Below are 19551 nucleotides of genomic sequence, written 5' to 3'. Positions count from 1 at the left end.
ATGTGGAAAGATAGTGGGAGATTAGATGGGGTGAGGGTGGAGAACATAGGGAGCTCTGTGTAGAAACCAAAGCCTGCACAAACAGACCCCCTCCTTTGCTTGGCAGGAGATGACATGAGAATTCAAAGGCAAACAAAACTCCAAATTAAAACCAGGAGGAGACAGATACAGAGCCACATGTAAGGAGGGCAAAGAGACAACGAAAGAGAGTTGGAGGGCAAGACAGACAGAAGAATGTCAATAGTTGCTCTCTGATTCCTTCCAACCTTGGGCAGGGCATTGGCATTTGAGTCTCCATCAACATCATCGTTTGATAATAGAAGCTGTAAAAACAGATCTCTGGGGCTGCTGGGACAGAGGCTTAGAGACCTGAGGATTAACAGCAGGCAGGACTGAACAGCAATTTAATAGGATGAGGGGGTCAGAGCACAGCAGCTTCCTCTGACAGAATTTAAATGTGTGGTGATGGACAGGTGGGCGGGAGAAATCAAGGTGTAGACTGATGGTCTAATGCAGGTGCTTAAACCAACAGACACACATCTATACTAACGATCTGTATCTGCTTCTTTGAGAAGGACAATTTCTTATTAGACATTACTTTTGATAAGGTGAAATTGTTTTATAACTTAGCAGTGAGATCAAGGCAAGCGTGTCGGTATTCTGAGGTGATCACACTCGACTGGTCAAAAAGGCGAGAAGAAAAACAAGAACGAAAAAGTCAAACTGCCTGATGAAACACCAGACGCATAAAGGCGTGAAAAGAAAAAGGTCAAGCATTTCTATTTTTTGCTGTCTGGGAAGGGATGGGTTTTACTTTTTCCACCTTGAACACAAAAAAAAAGTTCACCTTGAAAGTTAACAATACTGAAGAAGCATATTATTTTAAGTGTTGACGACATCAACATAATGTTTATTAATCTTGGAATGAGCTTCACTGCCGTTTAAATCTGTGAAATAAGTTATGAGTTATGTTTAATTTAATATTTTAAAACATTCCAATGAGCAAATGCAACACACCACCCTAATGAAGAACTTTCTATTACGGTAAGCACGTAATGATTGTTTGTTTGCAATAGAAGTTCAGAGAAAAGTAAGAATCCCAGGACAGTGGTGATGTAAAATGAACATCATAATTTGCGTAATAAATAAGTGAGCAGCGGTGTTGTTATTTCTAACTAAAACTATTAAAAACAATTTTCATTAATTGAAATAAAGCTGAAATATAAATATTACATAAAAAACAAACTTAATTATTTCAGTTAGTTGGCAAGGCAACATTTCTAATTTTTAAATTAGTTTTAGTACTAAAACTAAAACTAATAAATATATAATATATATAAACTGATAAAATAAATGTTAAACAGAAATAAAAAAAAAAAAGTGACAAAAGCACATAAAATTACAAATACTATATTAGTATATAAATAACAATGGGCAGATGTCTTCAAACCTTGTAAACCACATGCTCACCAAACAACAAATATTCATCTACCTAAACCCATATAAAGTAGCCTTGTGGATGAAGAAAAGAACAAAAATCACTGCGTTTCTCTGTGTCTGCATCCCTAGAGCAGAGTCATGCCTCTCTGAGGTGGCATATAGCACATTTACAGCCCCTTCAAGTGAATGCCCTTGGACTGCTGTCTCTGATGGAGACACATTTAGTAAGGAACACACGCACGCAGCCAGACAGCATCTGCTCTGAATGCAGGTACAGAGTCCCTGCGGTCATCAGCGATAGGATAAGGGTGGACAATGAAGGGAACAGGCAAAGAGAGAACAGCTGCATTCATCAACTGCTGAGAGCACAACCAATCTGTGTCCTTCCATCTGTCTTACTATGATCCACCTCCAATCACCAGGTTGGCTCTTGCCAAACACTCCTTCACTTTGATAAATCAGTGGGCTTTAAGTCAACTAAAGTCTTTTACCTAACCAATCACTGGCTCACAAACTGAGACTCATGTCAAACAACCGCTTCCCTTTCACTACTTTATACCCTTTCACGTCTTTTGAACACTTGTCTGTCAATACCAATACTAGTGAAATTTCAAGATTCTGGATACAAATCTTGATCCTATAGCAAAAGCTAAATCCAAGTGATCACTCCTTTATTTAAAACAGTAAATAATAAAACAAAAACGAATATAAAATAAAACATACATTACTGTTCAAAACTGGTAAGTTTTTTTTAATGTTTTTGGAGAAGTCTCTTATACTCACCAAAGCTGCATTTATTTGATCAAAAATACAGTAAAATCAGTAATATGGTGAAATATATTACAACTTAAAATAATCTATTTTGTACAATGTACATTTTAAAACAATTTATTCATGTGATGGCAAAGCTGCCTTTACTCCAGTCTTCAATGTCACACAATACTTCAGAAACAAATATTGCTTAATATTTTTGTGGAATCCAGATAAGGATTCTTTTATTAATAGAAAGATCAAAAGAGAAGCATTCATTTGATATGGATCTTAAACTTGGATCTATAAATTAATATTTTTCAAAAGTTAGGGGTATAATTTTAAGACACCATATAATTTACTAAAAGAATAGTAAATGGTTTTAGTATTTAAAACTCTTCTTTTTCCTTTTTATCTTACAGCTACTGCCATTACAAATGCAAATACTCATCTCGGTCGTGTGGTTATTGAGTTTCGGGAAGTGATGCCATTGTCGTCATATTGTTAGGGGAGTTACTTCTGATGGCCTTGTTTTCCAAGAGTATGTTTGCCTAGGGCGTTTCTGTCTCTGCACTAGTCAACAAAGCAAGGAACAGGTGATTTTTCACACACGAAGTAGCACTGATGTCACATTTGCTGTTGACAGCGATCAATGCAGACCTTGAAACAAGGCAAGTCAGAAGGCCTGTGAAATCAAACTTTATTGTGCGTTTATGGTCCAGATCAATATTTTGTCACTCAGGACTTTCCCTTATGTTTTATAGCTCACCTTCCAGAAGAAAAAAAAGAAAAAAAGAAAGAAAAGAAAATAACGAGGGTGGGGAGTGTTTTTCAAAACAATCCCAAATAGATCAATCATTTTCATATAAACAGGGTTAGAGATTTATTCTTTAGTCAAAAGTGGCATTTACAGGCTTATATTTTTCACTCACCCATGACAGTTAGTAGGAACTTCCTGCTGCCGATGCCAGGAACCTTCTTAACCTTGCATTGATATGTGCCCGTGTCTGTGGCTTTCAGGCCCATGATGTTCATGGAGGCATCACCGTTTTTAGGGTCAGGGGAGTTGAAGTGGACTCTCCCTTTAAGAGGATCATAATAGTGTTCAAAGGCCCTGTCACCAGAGTACACGATCACCTGTGGGAAGGAAAAAGAAATGAGAAAACAACAAAAGAGAATCATGTTTTAGTAAGTGAACCTCATATACTGGTGAAAGGTTGCTCAACATTTCAATTTAAACACTGGGTGGGAAACAGTATATGCGTGTCAGTGAAAGGCTAAACCAATGTTCAGATTCAGACTAAAACCTAATTGTTCTGAAGTCAGTTAGACAAACACAGTGCTCCTACTTATCTCAAAAACATCCTTCAGCACAAGTGAAATATTTGCCCTTTCAATGCTACAACTTGAACAATGCATTCTTGTTGGACCACATTAACACCTTCTGTCACAAGGCAAGTATATTTTAAATGAGCCAATCATCAATACATATGCATCTGTCTCAAAAAGCTACATTAGAAGAGACAGTACAGGCTGTTTTCCCCAAAAGCATCGTAAGCCTAAGTAGATCATAGAACCATTGCCACCAATGCTCTCTACGATCAACTTGGCTTATGATGCTTTTGGGAAAAGCAGCCCAGGTCTGTTTCTGGCTAAAAGACACACATGGGCATAGTATAAACACAGATGCACAGAGTCTTGTCCCTCATAGAGGGAAAATATGGAATCTATTGAACAGTCCCCATCCACACCACTTCATTTCCATGATGATAGAGAGGCAATGGCCTCCTGTAGTGTCTTGCTTCATGCTCAGCGGTCCTGCGAATGCACCGCAGGGCAACAGAACAAGAGCTCGGAGCCACTCAGAGAGAGGAAAGAAATAAGGGTGGTGGGGGGGGCAGAACCTCTCCCTCATTCTTCCCCTCACATTCAAACATCTGCAGAATCTAAGACCATCTTGTCCAAATGATTACATAGTAAGCAGGCCTAATACATGCCACCTGGAGTCTGCCCACAAGAATTCAAGGAAACATCCAACAACGTCTGTAAAACAATCCATGTCTAATAACTACATGTAATAAAAAAGGGATAAGGAAAACTGCCTGAAGCAACATACAGGCACTAACATACTTCAAAAAGTCAAAAAGTCTGTTTAGGGAAGAGACCAAAAGATAATAGCAATCAAAGGGACAAGGAAGTCATTTAAGGTTTTTCTCGTCATTTATCTTTATCATCCAACTATGGAATGAGCAGTCTAATCAAATAACATCAATCAATGAATATACATGGATCTTCAGCCTGGCCTTTAAAGTTAAAAAATAACTATTTTGTAAATGCAGGTTACTGATCTTACTGTGAAACTCGCATTCATTTTTGAGTGCAAAGCCCACATCTCAAAATTCAAACAACAAGCAATGACCAGAACCATGTTCCTGCCCTACTTTTTTTCCTTTTTCGATAATGTTACACTCAGGTGTACGTCACAATACGGAAGAACAGATCTGTTGCTACTTCAATTTCATCACGAATTTAAGAAAATTTAGTTTTTACTATATGGGAGTCAGTGTGCAGTTTCACCGCTATTTACGAGCCAAGTCTTCAAGGACAGTGTGACATGTTAAACAAAGTGTGCACGTGTTTACTTGTGCATCTTGTTTACACTTGAGTGTATGTCTATATGCCTGTGGGTATGTGCACTTCCTCTAGGGCCACATCAGGCTCGTTTGAAATGCAAAGCAGCACTGAGTCACCTGTGTTGGAGATCACTCTGTTTTATAACCCGGGCAGTTTCTGTAGGCCTGCCTGTCTACATCAGTGTCTACACTTCACTGCACAACCACAGATGCTGCTGAAGTATATGCTACTGGGAACTAGTGCATACATCAACTATCACAAAGCCTTTACATTTGGGAAACACAGATACAGATAGATTGAGAATCAAATAGTACAATAAAGTACCCTATTTAAGACCCTATTTAACTTCCTTAAATGCACATCCCTGATATGAAGAAAAAAAACTGTTCATCTTTACAACCTGTATTTACAATGAAGTGACTTGCTGTTCCCCTGAAACAACTTACAATGTTAACAGGACATAACTAACTAACTAACAGGATCAAGGTTTCCACAAAAAATATTAAGCTGCAAAGCAGAATTGATAAATGTTTTTTGAGCACCAAATCTGTATACCAGAATGACTTCTGAAGGATCATGTGACACTGAAGATTGAGTAATGGATGCTGAAAATTCAGCTTTACCATCACAGAAATAAATTACATTTTTAAATATATTAAAATAAAAAGTTATTTTAATTTGTAATAATATTTCATAATATTATTGTTTTTTTAAATATTTTTTTATTAAATAAATGCAGCCTTGGTGAGCATCTTTCAAAAACATAAAAAACAAAATTGACCCCAAAATTTTAGAATGGTAGTGTATGTCATATTCATAATTATTCATACTACTCAAAATTAGTAGCAAATGACAATTCGTGCTTGATTAAAAAAAACGTTCAAATTGACTAGACACTTTCTGACACACATATAGATATGAAAATACAAATTTTCCAAATGAATGCAAAAACAACTGGGGTAATTTAAAACAATCTTATCTCTTTTTCTATATGTAAAAATGCAATGATAAAATCAATGCATGTTTACTTCTATTTTCTAAACAATTCTTTTGTTTTGCGTTTCCCATTGTCATTCTCAGGCTCAATCACAGCAGGACTATTGTGTAACTGCAGGTGCCGCATAAGAGATTATGGAGCCACAGTGCATGTACAGTGAGTGTCACCCCAAATTCCCATCCATTCTTCACTATAATGCTAATGCTAATGACCAATGCCATTTTGTATGGAATTCATCAACTCGTCAGCAGCGTCACGCAAACAAGAGAATCATTCACACTTCACTGTGTCCCAAAGACCTTCGCAATGAATACAATCACTGGAAATTGGGTTCTGCATTCAAGGTTGATTCATTGTTTCAATTCTTGCACTAGAATATAAATTATTGTTGAATACAGGAGAAAACATTTTCCTTCAAAAGGTAGCCTTGTGTGTTTGTGTATAGTGTCACGCCCTCTTCTTTTATCTTGGATCAAAAGTGAGAGATGAAAAAGAAGGGATATGCTTAAGATGGAACAAAACACTGGGCAATCAAGTTGGTCTTTATCTGTAACTCCCCTTTCATTTTTTGACTCATTTAATAGCTTTTTAAACACTGAAGAAAAAAAACAAAATGAAAACGCTCCGTTTTACAGTGAATATAGGGAATATGACTATCACTTAAATTTGTGCTCCATTTTTATAGTGAAAATGAAAATGTGATCTGTCAAATCACTATACATAACAGGTAGACGTGTCATATTGTTGAAAAGGTCTCAATTAGTAGAATACAACAATTAGAGACCAAACTATACGTTTGTATAATAAGACAATCCGTAGATCACGGAGTGACATGACATGTGGCTAAGGCTATAGAACTTCCAGGACGCGATCGCGTTGCAATCACGATGCATTGTTTTCCAATGTCATTTGAAAGTTCAACCAACAGAAACTGGATCTCGGGTGTAGTGGGTGGGTATATTGGGTAGGGATGATGTGTAGAACCCAATCGGACCCTGTTTTATAGCTAGAGCATGCTTGGTTTGGTTTGATTGCTCAGATTGACAGGTCTTGATTTACAGTGAGCCATAGAATAGGAGAGCACAGCTGAAACAGCTCTGGAAGATCATAACTCACCAACCAGGATATTATTACTTGTTTATTCTATGTACTTTTATTGTGGCATTTACACAAGCAAGTTCAGCAATGTTCAGTAAAATCACTTGTTTGGAGGGTTTTGGGACCATTGGTTAATTAAAAATAAATGTTTTATTAAAAATAAATGGCTAGGCTACCTAATCCATTGCATGGCTCGAAGACATTAATACATTACGTAACTACAGCGTGCTCGTTTAATTTTTCCTTGTGTATGCTGCACGTGTTTTACGCATTAGCCACACGCAAATCAAAACTTTGCATTCTAATGATGACCTTACATGATCAACCATCAAAAAGTTTTAAATTGCTTAAATTACTGACAATTAATCCATTGTCAATTGTAATATGTAAATGATCTGAAAAAGTGTGAATATGTAGATACTCTAATAATAGCTGCCAAAGCAAGAGTAAAAGCATTGCAAAGCACTGGACAAAGTGGGGCACAGTAACGGTTAGAAAAATTTCTCCCAAAAAAACACAGATTTAGCCCGCGTTCAACCTTCAACTTCTTATAAACCATTAAAAATGATGAAGTGGGTCAAAGACAAATCTCAAGTCCTAGGGCAAAGCCTGGCAGAACAGAGGGGGAAAGAGTGCAGGTCTATACCCATGAGGACGACCCAGCAAACAGCAAACTGAGCAATTGAGGGGAACAGAAATGTGAGGAGAAAGGGAGAACGATAAAAATAGAATGAAAAATTAGGTGTAAAACAACAGAAGAAATGAAGGAGCTTTGAGAAGAAAAAAGATGTAGCAGAAAGAGCGTGTGAGAAAGAGGAAGATAGGAAGAGAGGTGCAAGGATACCAAAGGGAGATCGACTATCGAGGGCTCCTGACCCAATTCTGTCCCCAGCTAAATGTATAATCTCTGGAGAGAAAGAGTATGAGGTAATCTCTGTATGTAGGGGTTGCAGCAGACAATCAGTATATCTGGCTGCTTACTCTACCTGCAAGCCCAATGTTAAGGCAAAATCAGCCTTTTGTAAAGAAGTGAGGGCCAGATTAATTATAGTCTATATTACAGAGATAGCATTTGTGTGGATGCAAGAAAAAGCAGTGCCTCTGTGGACCACAATTCACAGTGAAGTGAACCTATAATCACTTAGAGACAAACACACTAAACATCAATACATACAGTGGGTACGGAAAGTATTCAGACCCCCTTAAATTTTTCACTCTTTGTTATATTGCAGCCATTTGCTAAAATCATTTAAGTTCATTTTTTTTCCTCATTAATGTACACACAGAACCCCATATTGACAGAAAAACACAGAATTGTTGACATTTTTGCAGATTTATTAAAAAAGAAAAACTGAAATATCACATGGTCCTAAGTATTCAGACCCTTTGCTCAGTATTTAGTAGAAGCACCCTTTTGATCTAATACAGCCATGAGTCTTTTTGAGAAAGATGCAACAAGTTTTTCACACCTGGATTTGGGGATCCTTTGCCATTCCTCCTTGCAGATCCTCTCCAGTTCTGTCAGGCTGGATGGTAAACGTTGGTGGACAGCCATTTTTAGGTCTCTCCAGAGATGCTCAATTGGGTTTAAGTCAGGGCTCTGGCTGGGCCATTCAAGAACAGTCACGGAGTTGTTGTGAAGCCACTCCTTCGTTATTTTAGCTGTGTGCTTAGGGTCATTGTCTTGTTGGAAGGTAAACCTTCGGCCCAGTCTGAGGTCCTGAGCACTCTGGAGAAGGTTTTCATCCAGGATATCCCTGTACTTGGCCGCATTCATCTTTCCCTCGATTGCAACCAGTTGTCCTGTCCCTACAGCTGAAAAACACCCCCACAGCATGATGCTGCCACCACCATGCTTCACTGTTGGGACTGTATTGGACAGGTAATGAGCAGTGCCTGGTTTTCTCCACACATACCGCTTAGAATTAAGACCAAAAAGTTCTATCTTGGTCTCATCAGACCAGAGAATCTTATTTCTCACCATCTTGGAGTCCTCCATGCGGGCTTTCATGTGTCTTGCACTGAGGAGAGGCTTCCGTCGGGCCACTCTGCCATAAAGCCCCGACTGGTGGAGGGCTGCAGTGATGGTTGACTTTCTACAACTTTCTCCCATCTCCCGACTGCATCTCTGGAGCTCAGCCACAGTGATCTTTGGGTTCTTCTTTACCTCTCTCACCAAGGCTCTTCTCCCCCGATAGCTCAGTTTGGCCGGACAGTCAGCTCTAGGAAGGGTTCTGATCGTCCCAAATGTCTTCCATTTAAGGATTTATGGAGGCCACTGTGCTCTTAGGAACCTTAAGTGCAGCAGAAATTTTTTTGTAACCTTGGCCAGATCTGTGCCTTGCCACAATTCTGTCTCTGAGCTCTTCAGGCAGTTCCTTTGACCTCATGATTCTCATTTGCTCTGACATGCACTGTGAGCTGTAAGGTCTTATATAGACAGGTGTATGGCTTTCCTAATCAAGTCCAATCAGTATAATCAAACACAGCTGGACTCAAATGAAGGTGTAGAACCATCTCAAGGATGATCAGAAGAAATGGACAGCACCTGAGTTAAATATATGAGTGTCACAGCAAAGGGTCTGAATACTTAGGACCATGTGATATTTCAGTTTTTCTTTTTTAATAAATCTGCAAAAATGTCAACAATTCTGTGTTTTTCTGTCAATATGGGGTGCTGTGTGTACATTAATGAGGAAAAAAATGAACTTAAATGATTTTAGCAAATGGCTGCAATATAACAAAGAGTGAAAAATTTAAGGGGGTCTGAATACTTTCCGTACCCACTGTAATATCAACCAAGAGCTGCCAAAACCAATAAAACTCAAATGCACATCCATAAGACACTTTATGTAGAGCCACACACACACACACACACACACACCCATCCAGGGAACAACTTTACAGAGCACTAAAACAACAGGACGTGTTCATAAAACACCCAATGTGGTGTGCTGCATTTCCCTTACTGACAGATGTGGAACTCACAAATCAGTACCTGGGGGGGGGGGGTTGGGATGATGAATTATTTTATGATGATGATAGTTTGTAACTGGTCCCTGAGTGGGACTTTAAAACATTATCATGACATGAGCTGCTCATGTGTTAATGAAAACATGACGCAGTAGGAATGTTACATAGGCAGTCAAACTAGTTTTGTGAGCTTGTTTTTTCTGAAAACAAGAACTTGTGACAAGAAAAGAGGCAATGGAGCAAAAGGGACAAAGTCAAAACTAAACCTCCCAGAGGCTTTTGAATAATGAGCCATCAAATACGCTTTCCTCTAAAGAGACATTCTCTCTTACATACTTTAGACAATGTGATTGTTATGAGATACTCACCACTTTCTCTTCTTTCTGGTTGTCGGAGGGCTGTAGGCTCCACTCAATGTCCAGAGGCCCAGAATCATCAGCAGCAAGAGTAAACTGACATTCCAGCTTCACAGTCTCTCCGCTGGCTTTCTCAATGGATGTGGGACCAGTGGAGGTGATCTGTAGTCCACAGGCTGAGCCTGAGAAGAACAAAAAAGATGATGCTTTTTAACAGCAATGAAGATGCAGCTTATTTCCAAAACCAATCATTTGCATCACCCTTGCACCTATAAATATGAAGACGGACGTTTGTTTGTTTTTTTTCCATGGTTTAGATCACGTCACTGTATGGATTATCACTCAAAGCCTGTGCAATGCAGCATCCATGAGACAATGATTGATTTCTGTGGTCTGAGAAGATATATACGTTGCATGACCTCATTAGGGCTCAAGACGAATACATCAGAGATCTTCTATTCTTGGAATGAACATCATTTAGTAAATGACAACTAACAGAGCAGATAACAGTGGGGTTCTGTACAGAGGCACTCAAGAGTTAGACATTAGATAAAACTCAAAAATGAAGCATCTGCCTGTAGGAATGCCATTATTTTTCAGACAGAATCCAGACTGGCCAACAGTTTTTAAGCTCATCTGATTGATGATGCATAGTAAAAGCCATTTCTTTATTAGTCAGGAATGACCAGAAATTAAGTGAAATAAATTTACATAAAAAGTCCACCTTCAGTTGTCACCTTCAGCACAGGATATGTTGTTGCTATTAACATTACATGCCTAAAAAGGCAAAATGTGTGTTCAAAATGAACAATGTATAAATTAAATAAATACTATTAACAAACAAATAAGTAAAAAGTATATTAAAGTAATATATAAAATAATAAATAAATATGTAAAAACTAAGTATTATGTAAAAATAAAGTACTTTGATGCATGCTGAAAAAAAGACCATTAAATAACTGAGTACTGAGTACATGAGGGATGTTTCTAAAGTTTCAGTTGACTCAGCCCTCAGACATTCACTGTGATGTACAGCTGAAACTTTAGAACAAGAAAGTCCAGGTTTTTTTTTTTAAACAATTAAAAACAGGTGGAGTGCCATTCCCATAGAGGTTAGAATATTGTAGGGGTTACCTCTGGCAATTAATCTGAGATCAGTCCCATGAGGTTCTTCTGCTCTTTAGTCACAAACGGGACTGGTTGTAAATCAGCTTTTAAAAGGACATTTCACACAATACAAGCTGGGTGCGATACACCACATTATATAACAGGATCGTTTAGATGTCACACCTATGACAGTGCAAATTTCCCTAGGAGTATCACCAATGCTTTGATTTGTGGGATTGAAAAATATTACAAATGTGCACTGCATAAGGAATAATAATTCAAATGAAAAGAGGCACGGAAGTCAACAAATTAATATTGCTGGCATAGGCCATTCAGAAATCCCCCATTAGCAGTAATATATGCTCGTTTTCCCGTGATCAAAGTAATTCTTTAAACGAATGGATCCTTTGGTGACCCTGGCTGAAGGCTGCATTTCATTTAATTTTAATTAATATAGCCAGCTCTCAAGCACAGATCAGGGCTGCGTGGAGGACATGACTTCATTCAATCACCTAGGCCTACTGTCTCCATCTGGAATCAGAAATCTGGTACTAAAGCCTGTAGCGTTGTGCTCCACAACCATGGTAATCATAACTACTATCATGTTTTGATTTTTTACATTTATATGACTAAAGAACATTCAACTTTATCAAAAATTACAAAGTCTAAACCGGCTTTGCTACAAATCAAATTCCCCCCCCCTCTCTCCACTATGGTACATAATAGTTTGCTTATCTGATGGAAGTCAGTAATCAATACCGGCTGGGCATGAATACAGAACAAAAATGATGAACTGAATATCAACTAAGCATGGATATACACAAATAAGTGATTTTCATTGCATAAGCAATGCACACATGCATAAAAACGTGTTTAAACAGATGTATAATCTTTCTTAATATCATAACCATTCATTCAACATCTGATCTTCAATCACCTTAAACGGCACACTAATCATGCAAAAATCCTGTATACTAAAGACCAGATGATGGTCTTTTTATAGTACATTACAGCATCAGCAGTGACATTACACAAATGTTTCATTACCAGCAAGGAAAATGTGATTGAATGGGTCTTGTATCAGTGTGCTACTAGGGGCCCTGTTTACACCTGGTATTAAAGGATTAGTTCACTTTAAAATGAAAATTATCCTAGGCTTCACTCACCCTAAAGTACGTTTATAATGGATGGATGCACTTTCTTGAGCTTCATACTCAATGGTCCCGTTCACTGCCATTATAAAGCTTGGATGCGTCAGGATATTTATTAATATAACTCTGATTGTGTTCATCAGAAAGAATAAAGTCATGTATACCTATAGATGGCTTGAGGGTGAGTAAAGCTTGGGGTAATTTTCATTTTAAAGTTAACTAATCCTTAAAGATGCGTTTTGGTCAATCGGATCACAAGTAGACGAGGAAGACAAATTCCCGTTTACACCTGGTGTTTTAATCTCTCTTTTGTCCACTTTCAACCATTTCTGTCCTGATTTCTTTGAGGGGAGGGTCTTTGGGCAGGTAAATGTTTGGGCTTTTTCAGATCTTTTGATCTAATAAGCTCAGGCAATTTACGTATGAACTCAACGATGGCCAAACATATAGAGAGTATCAGCTTTTGTTTCTGCTCTGACAGCTGCAGGACCATGCCAAACACGGTGAGTGCATGTTAGAAATCAGGAACGGTGAGAGAACATTGTGCTTGGTACATGTGTTCAAACCAAACTTAGGTCTTCAGCCGACAAAGTTTGAATCCCATAATGTTTACACTTAAGGTCAGTAGGTGGAGAGTAGGTGGTCTTTTGTGGCTGTTTGAACACATTCAACCACATGAGAGTCTACACTACGAAAGCAATCCGGTCAAATGCATTTTTGACTACCTCTGGAAGTAGTCGAAAGTGGACAAACTTAAACATTTTAGACACCATTTACACCTGTATTTAGCGTTGTCTACTTGTGATCCCATCGACCAAAAAGCATCTTAATACCAGGTGGAAACAGGGCCTAGATTATCTCCACTGGGTAAAAGAGTGAGTAAAACCAACACGCAATTAAAATGCAAGGTAAAGACGTGATAAAATCAACATCCTTGCATCAAAATAAATTACTTACACGTACCACAGTTCATTTTTCATTATCGGGCACAATTTGACTGCCACAAAACAAGAGCACAGTGTCACAAAATCAATACACCACCAAATAACTATTCAGAAATTACTTTGCTATTAAAATTACACTGACATTTAAACACAAATAACCCAGTCAAATTTGAAGCAGGAAAAATTGCTCCCATTGTAAAGAAAGACAAAATTCAAGAAGTGCTACATTGTGGGGATTACCTAATCACTGTAGAAATGGAAAAAGCATAGTACAAGCCTGTACGAAAATATCTGAAAATTAAGGAAACGAGAGGAGATATTAATCAAGAACAGACTCAGGATCTGCTGTCCGGGCAGAAACGTGTGTAATACTACTCCACATAAACAATAGATATGGTAAAGCTGATGCTACTAAAGCTAAATGGGATAACAGAATCTCAAGAGTCATGCATAAGTTTGAAGTTCAAAATACACTTGTAGTCACATGACCAGGTACTGCACAGGTACAGAGTCGTATCTCAAGTGTAAGGGACGTCAAGCATGTGGGTCTGGAGTAAGGGGGCCTTAACTTCTAAGAATATCCATCTCTGCCTGGCTGTTCTTGACCTCCACCAGCTGAGCATGACAACAAATCCTATGAGGTTTAAAAGAAAGCAATTAGACCTACTAGAATGAGGCCATAAGACCACCACAACACTCTCCACTCGGTCCCCTATTTTATTTTATTTTTTTATCTCCCTCTCTCCCTTTCCCCTCCAAACTCTCCCTCTCACGCCAGTCCCGTGAGCCCCAGCACTGGTGATTGCAGACCCCCTTTGTGCACTCACAATAGGTAGAGAATCCTGTCTCCTGGCAACACATCCTACTGAGAATGCCTGAGAGGGGATGAGCAAAAAGGGGGAAGGTAATGCAGATAAAGAAAGAAGGAGTGAGCGATACAAACAAAAAAAAAGTGGGGGAGGCTAAATGAGAGGAGAGTAATAGCTTGGTGTGGACAGAGAGAGAGAATGTAAACAAAAGACTAACAGCTATGGGGTTTACAATCAGTTTTAAATTGCAGACAACAATTACAGTCAGCTGCAGATCACAAAAACACATTAAGTCAAAGTTAATCATAGGTAACAGACAGACCTGGGAGCTGAATACACAGCTCAGCCCTAAACGGATATATTGCAGAAAAACAAATATTGTAATTTTAGTTTTTTCCAATATCAGGCAGCACTAGTAAAAAATAAATAAATAAATAAATAAATAAATAAATAAATAATAATAATAAAAAAAATACACTATAAATGTATGCAGCAGGCATGTCTGAATATATGTGTGAGGAGGTAAGAATGAGTGTGCTTGTGTCAATAGGATTGCTAGCGAGTGAAGGTCATTTATCAGTTATGAAAACAGCACTAAAATCATGTGTATGTCACATTTCCATTTTCCAAAGTCAATACCTGAGCTACACTCAGGAAAGGAAAGGTCACTCCTGTATATATGATATGCAACAGGAGAGAGATTTGGAAGAATCTTTCCACAGCTGATAAGACAGCTTAGTCCATCTCTCTGGTGTACAGACAAATAGAACACAGTAAATGCATTTCAAAAGCTGACAAAATTGTTCTACATAGCATGTGCAGCTGTTTTGCATGCAGTACAGCAGAGCTTGAATTGTAATTAGGTTGTCATACGAGAATGGCTGGAGTACAAACTGAGCTCTCTCTCTCTCTCTTGCTCACATAAACTCTCATTTTAGAAGCAGCAATGAAGTGGAAGTTATTTTGGGGTTCCGGCAGTAGAAGAAAAATGACAAAGCAGAGTGTGACAGCTCTATATAGGATCGTGGCATGCTTGGCATATTTTCCAGGATCGGCGGAAGGATTATTACTTGCAGATAATTCCCATTTAAAAAACACTGCAGACGGCAGCTACTTAAAAATAAATAAATAAATAAATAAATAAATATCACTCCTCTCCATAGCATCACACTGTTTTGTAGCAGGAAGCAAAAAGCCGAAATATGCAAGAATTAATTTGACTAATTAATAGGTTTTTTTAATGAAATAAAACATCTCCCTACAGCCAACATCTGGACTGAGTCAAACGTTTGGCTTTAAGAGTAAAACAAAGCAAATTATGAGCAAGCACAAAGAAACAAGAGCAGAAGATGAGTGCATCAATTTTGTGCCAATTCAACAACTGTTTAAGACATTTAGCATTTGTACTACTCCACTTTTCTGCAGTAGTGCTAATATTGTTGGCTCCAGCATGATAAATTGCTCATGCTTTTCCTCATTTGTAAGTCGCTTTGGATAAAAGCATCTGCTAAATCATTACATGTAAATGTATTCTTGCTTTTCCTGCAAATATGCCTCCTAATAACATTTCACTACCAGTCCTGTTAATAAATAATCTGAAGAGGAAATTAACTGAACAGGAAAGAGAAAAAGAAGTCAGTGGCCAGTAGTGTGAAGCACCGTTAGCAGATCTCTTATCAGTGATGAGAATCTTTGATTCTTTAATCAACCCCCCTCTGACTCTCTCGTCCTCAAGGAATTATGATCTTATGAGGTGCCTGAGCCAATGGGCCATTGCTCTCGTTTCCCTTAGCATCTGCTTATCATCAACTCCCTCCTCCGCTCCTTTCTCTGCCCTTCAGACAAAGAGCTAGTGACCTTTCCTCTCCTCTCCGCTCCACTCTGCTCCCTAACCCTGAGACAGACACAGTAATGAGTGCAAAACCATTTACATTTTCCCTGCCCACCTCTAGGTCACTTAAACACACCCTCCCCCACCACAAATAAAGCAACACTTTCCCATAGTAGGAATCCCCTTTGTCTATGGTTAAGAGTCAGACTCCTACACATTATGCTGAAAATAGATGACTTTGTTTTCTGTTGTTTTGGGATGCAAACTGCATTCTCCTGTGTGCCAGGGTTAGTTAAAAAAGATGGAAAACAAATCAGAAAGCTATAGCATTCACATGGCAGAACAACAGCTTTGCACCACTACTGCAAAAGAGCTTCACACTAAGGCTGCACAATATATCGTTTTAGCATCGATATTGTGATGTGCGCATCTACGATAGTCACATGCGCAATGTCTATTATAGGGAACGTTAATCCGTACGGACCAGACACCACGGTTCAAAACGCAAGTGATTCTCAGATTAATTGCAAAGTTTGACCATCATACAATGAAAGTTTAGCATCTGAACGTGTTTTAGGTCCTGTCAGTTTAAACATTCAAGTGATTTTAAAACATAAGAAAAAGAAGCGAAAAGCAAAAAACAGAACTCAATTCTGAACGTGCGGCTGTTTTCTGTGCACACACAGAGCCGCGCAGATGCATGTGAACACCGAATGCCGTTCTCTTCTGCATCTATTTGTGCCTAAACGGACACGTACATGACAAAAAATTGTCAAAATGCATGTAAAACATCCTTGTAAACACAGTTGCTTATGGCTTAGGTGAACTAAACAATTGAGAAAAAAAAAAAAAAAAAAAAATGTGTAACAGTATTTTGTATGTGCAAAATGTGCATCAGGATGTAATAGATGGGCAACAGTATTGTGGATCTTCACATTCGGTCTTAAAGTGACAGCTGTCTAATATTCCTGCCGCTTTGTGTCAAGAATGTTAATCAAACAAAAGAAAGAGGAAAAATCACTTTTGTAGTTTTAACACAGATTAATTAATTTCATTTGTATCTTTGTTCTTTTATATTTAATCGGTGCTTGTAAGTTGTACATTATTTGCGTATACACTATGCGTATTCACTCACCTACAAAATCACCCCAATGATTCTAGAATAATTAATTCTTTCCAAATAGAGCTATTCAAGTCATCTGGTAATTTTTTTTTTTTTTTTTCATATCGTAATATATATCGCAGAAAAACTAAATATTGCAATGTCAGTTTTTTCCAATATCGTGCAGCCCTACTTCACACAAAAGATGTGCACAAAATATGCAAAGCTGTATCTGGTATACAATAAACAGAAAAAAAATCTAAATCAAAATCCTGATGGGACTAATTTTGGCAGCCCAAAATGACTGACTTACCATACATTTTAAATGTTTTTAATTATTATTAAATTTAATCAATTTGTTTGGGCACAGAATTATCTAGCTTATATTGGCCAACCCCTTTTACCCCCATTTTTTACAAAAACATTGCAGAAATAAGGGGGGGTGGGGGATAACTTGCATTAGATTTTGAATTAATTTTTGTGATTGCAAAATCCTGGAAGGACAGAATAACTTCTTATAGTGTGTTTTGCAAATAATCACTGTAAAATAATCTGTTTGAGAGATAAACATTTGTGCTATTTCTGTGCAATTTTCAGTGGAATGGATTTTGTAAAATGTGTTAAACAGAGCAGAAAGCACTACATACCTATTGGTAGCGGAAAGCATAATCAATTTAGCCAGAATATATAATTAACAAACATGCACGCAGTGGGGGAATGTGTAGAAAAACGACAGGCATTCAAATTCTGCTGAACTTTTCTGTGGGCACAAATTTCCTGTGAGCTTAGTCACAACACATTCCAAGTAACTCAACATTAACTGGAAAAATGTAAATGAGATCTGTGAAACTGGAGAGAAAAAAAAAAAAAAAAAAAAAAAAAAAAACCCACAAAATTAGAATTTTGGAAGTTTAAAAAAGAAGAAATAAAAGAAACTCTTAAAGGTTTAGAATCACATGAGGCTGCATAAATGACAGAATTTTCATTTTTGGGTTAAATATCGCTTTAAGATATGATCATGGTCTCAAACACAAACGGAAACCAAGCAAGTGGACTAGGACGAACAAACTCTTCTCAAATCACGTAAACAAGCGGATCATGTGCACGGTCAGTGCTTGCTAAGAGGCCAGTCCAGGATAAAGACCCCAGGTGAAGAGACAGACTGCTGATTCCATAAATCTCTCTTGTCTACTGGGACCAACATTAATCTAGACAAATATATTTCCACACAGTCTGTCTCTCTTTTTCAATCCGTGTCAAACAAACTCACAAACAACTTGTGCGATCTGACGACACACCCAATCGGAACTAAATCCACCGGTTCAGTGACCTCTTCCATCTGCATTACATATCAAAACTATTCCCATAACAACTAAACAAATCACAAAGCAGCTTAAAAAAATAAACACTGCTCTGCCTCTGGATCATTCTTTGTTGCACTTTTTCTTGTTTATGAAAAGAGTCAAGTTTGGAGCTTGAATAAATTGTAATACTGTAATACAAAACAGAGTGATTACAACATTGTTCACCAGTGACACCACAACACACATTTTCTTCCAGTAACTTCAATGTTATTTGAGCAACTGTGAAGTAAAGCTCACAGTGAGAAGTATAAAGCTTACAGTATAAGTGAGACGGGTGGGAAAAATGCAGAATGAAGATGTAAAACGATAAATCTGCTCTTCCAGATTTCTCTAAGGGGCAGAAGAGAAGTTGAAAGCAGATACATCTCATTTTTGTGTGTACTTCTAATCCGACAAAACCAGACTACTAACAGTTTTTGATCAGTAACTCAGCTGGTCTTTACAGAGCAAAACAGACACTACACACATAAAACGTTGAGCACACGTTAAATTAACTGTTTAATTGAGAGCTACAACACCAACCAAATGTAAAACCGGCACACATAATCCGACACACATGTACTCACAACGGCTTGAAGTTCTCACGCATGTCTTTAATGATTTTGGAGGGGCCAAGAGAGCGGAGGGCTCAGACTGACAGAGCGTGAATATCATTCTAGAACATTCTCTCCTGAACCGCAGTACTCAATTAAGGATTAAAGACCCCAACTCGTTTGGCGTTAACAAGGCCTCTTCTCAGAGTTATTAGCAATGGCTGCTTATGAAACAGAGGGCTGGCCTAAAACTGTCATTGCAACTGGGTTCTCTACAGCTTAACGTATAGAACACCGGTCAAATTATGACCACAGCAAGAATGCTTGAAAAGTATGTTGGGGGGGGATACAGAGTATCAATTTATTCTGACAGCGTGACTGCACAAATCCCTTGTGCAGTTAGTGCTCTCGTCACCATTCCAGGGAATCCTGGAGAGTTTTGTTTCCTAGAAAGGTTACAGG

General features: G+C 38.1%; 1 protein-coding gene across 1 annotated transcript in view; it reads right to left on the bottom strand.

Moving 5' to 3' along the window:
* cxadr (CXADR Ig-like cell adhesion molecule) overlaps positions 1–19551 on the bottom strand; it is a 47561-nt gene that overhangs the window by 7965 nt on the left and 20045 nt on the right. The window contains exons 2-3 of the mRNA XM_051909297.1: positions 10261–10430; positions 3123–3327 (exon numbers count right to left, since the gene is read on the bottom strand). Coding sequence (XP_051765257.1) covers positions 3123–3327; positions 10261–10430 — 375 coding nt within the window. The remainder of the gene's footprint in view (positions 1–3122; positions 3328–10260; positions 10431–19551) is intronic.

Source organism: Ctenopharyngodon idella, chromosome 10 (genome assembly GCF_019924925.1).
Source record: "Ctenopharyngodon idella isolate HZGC_01 chromosome 10, HZGC01, whole genome shotgun sequence".
Classification (NCBI taxonomy): domain Eukaryota; kingdom Metazoa; phylum Chordata; class Actinopteri; order Cypriniformes; family Xenocyprididae; genus Ctenopharyngodon; species Ctenopharyngodon idella.
This window is presented reverse-complemented; position numbering and strand designations above follow the sequence as displayed.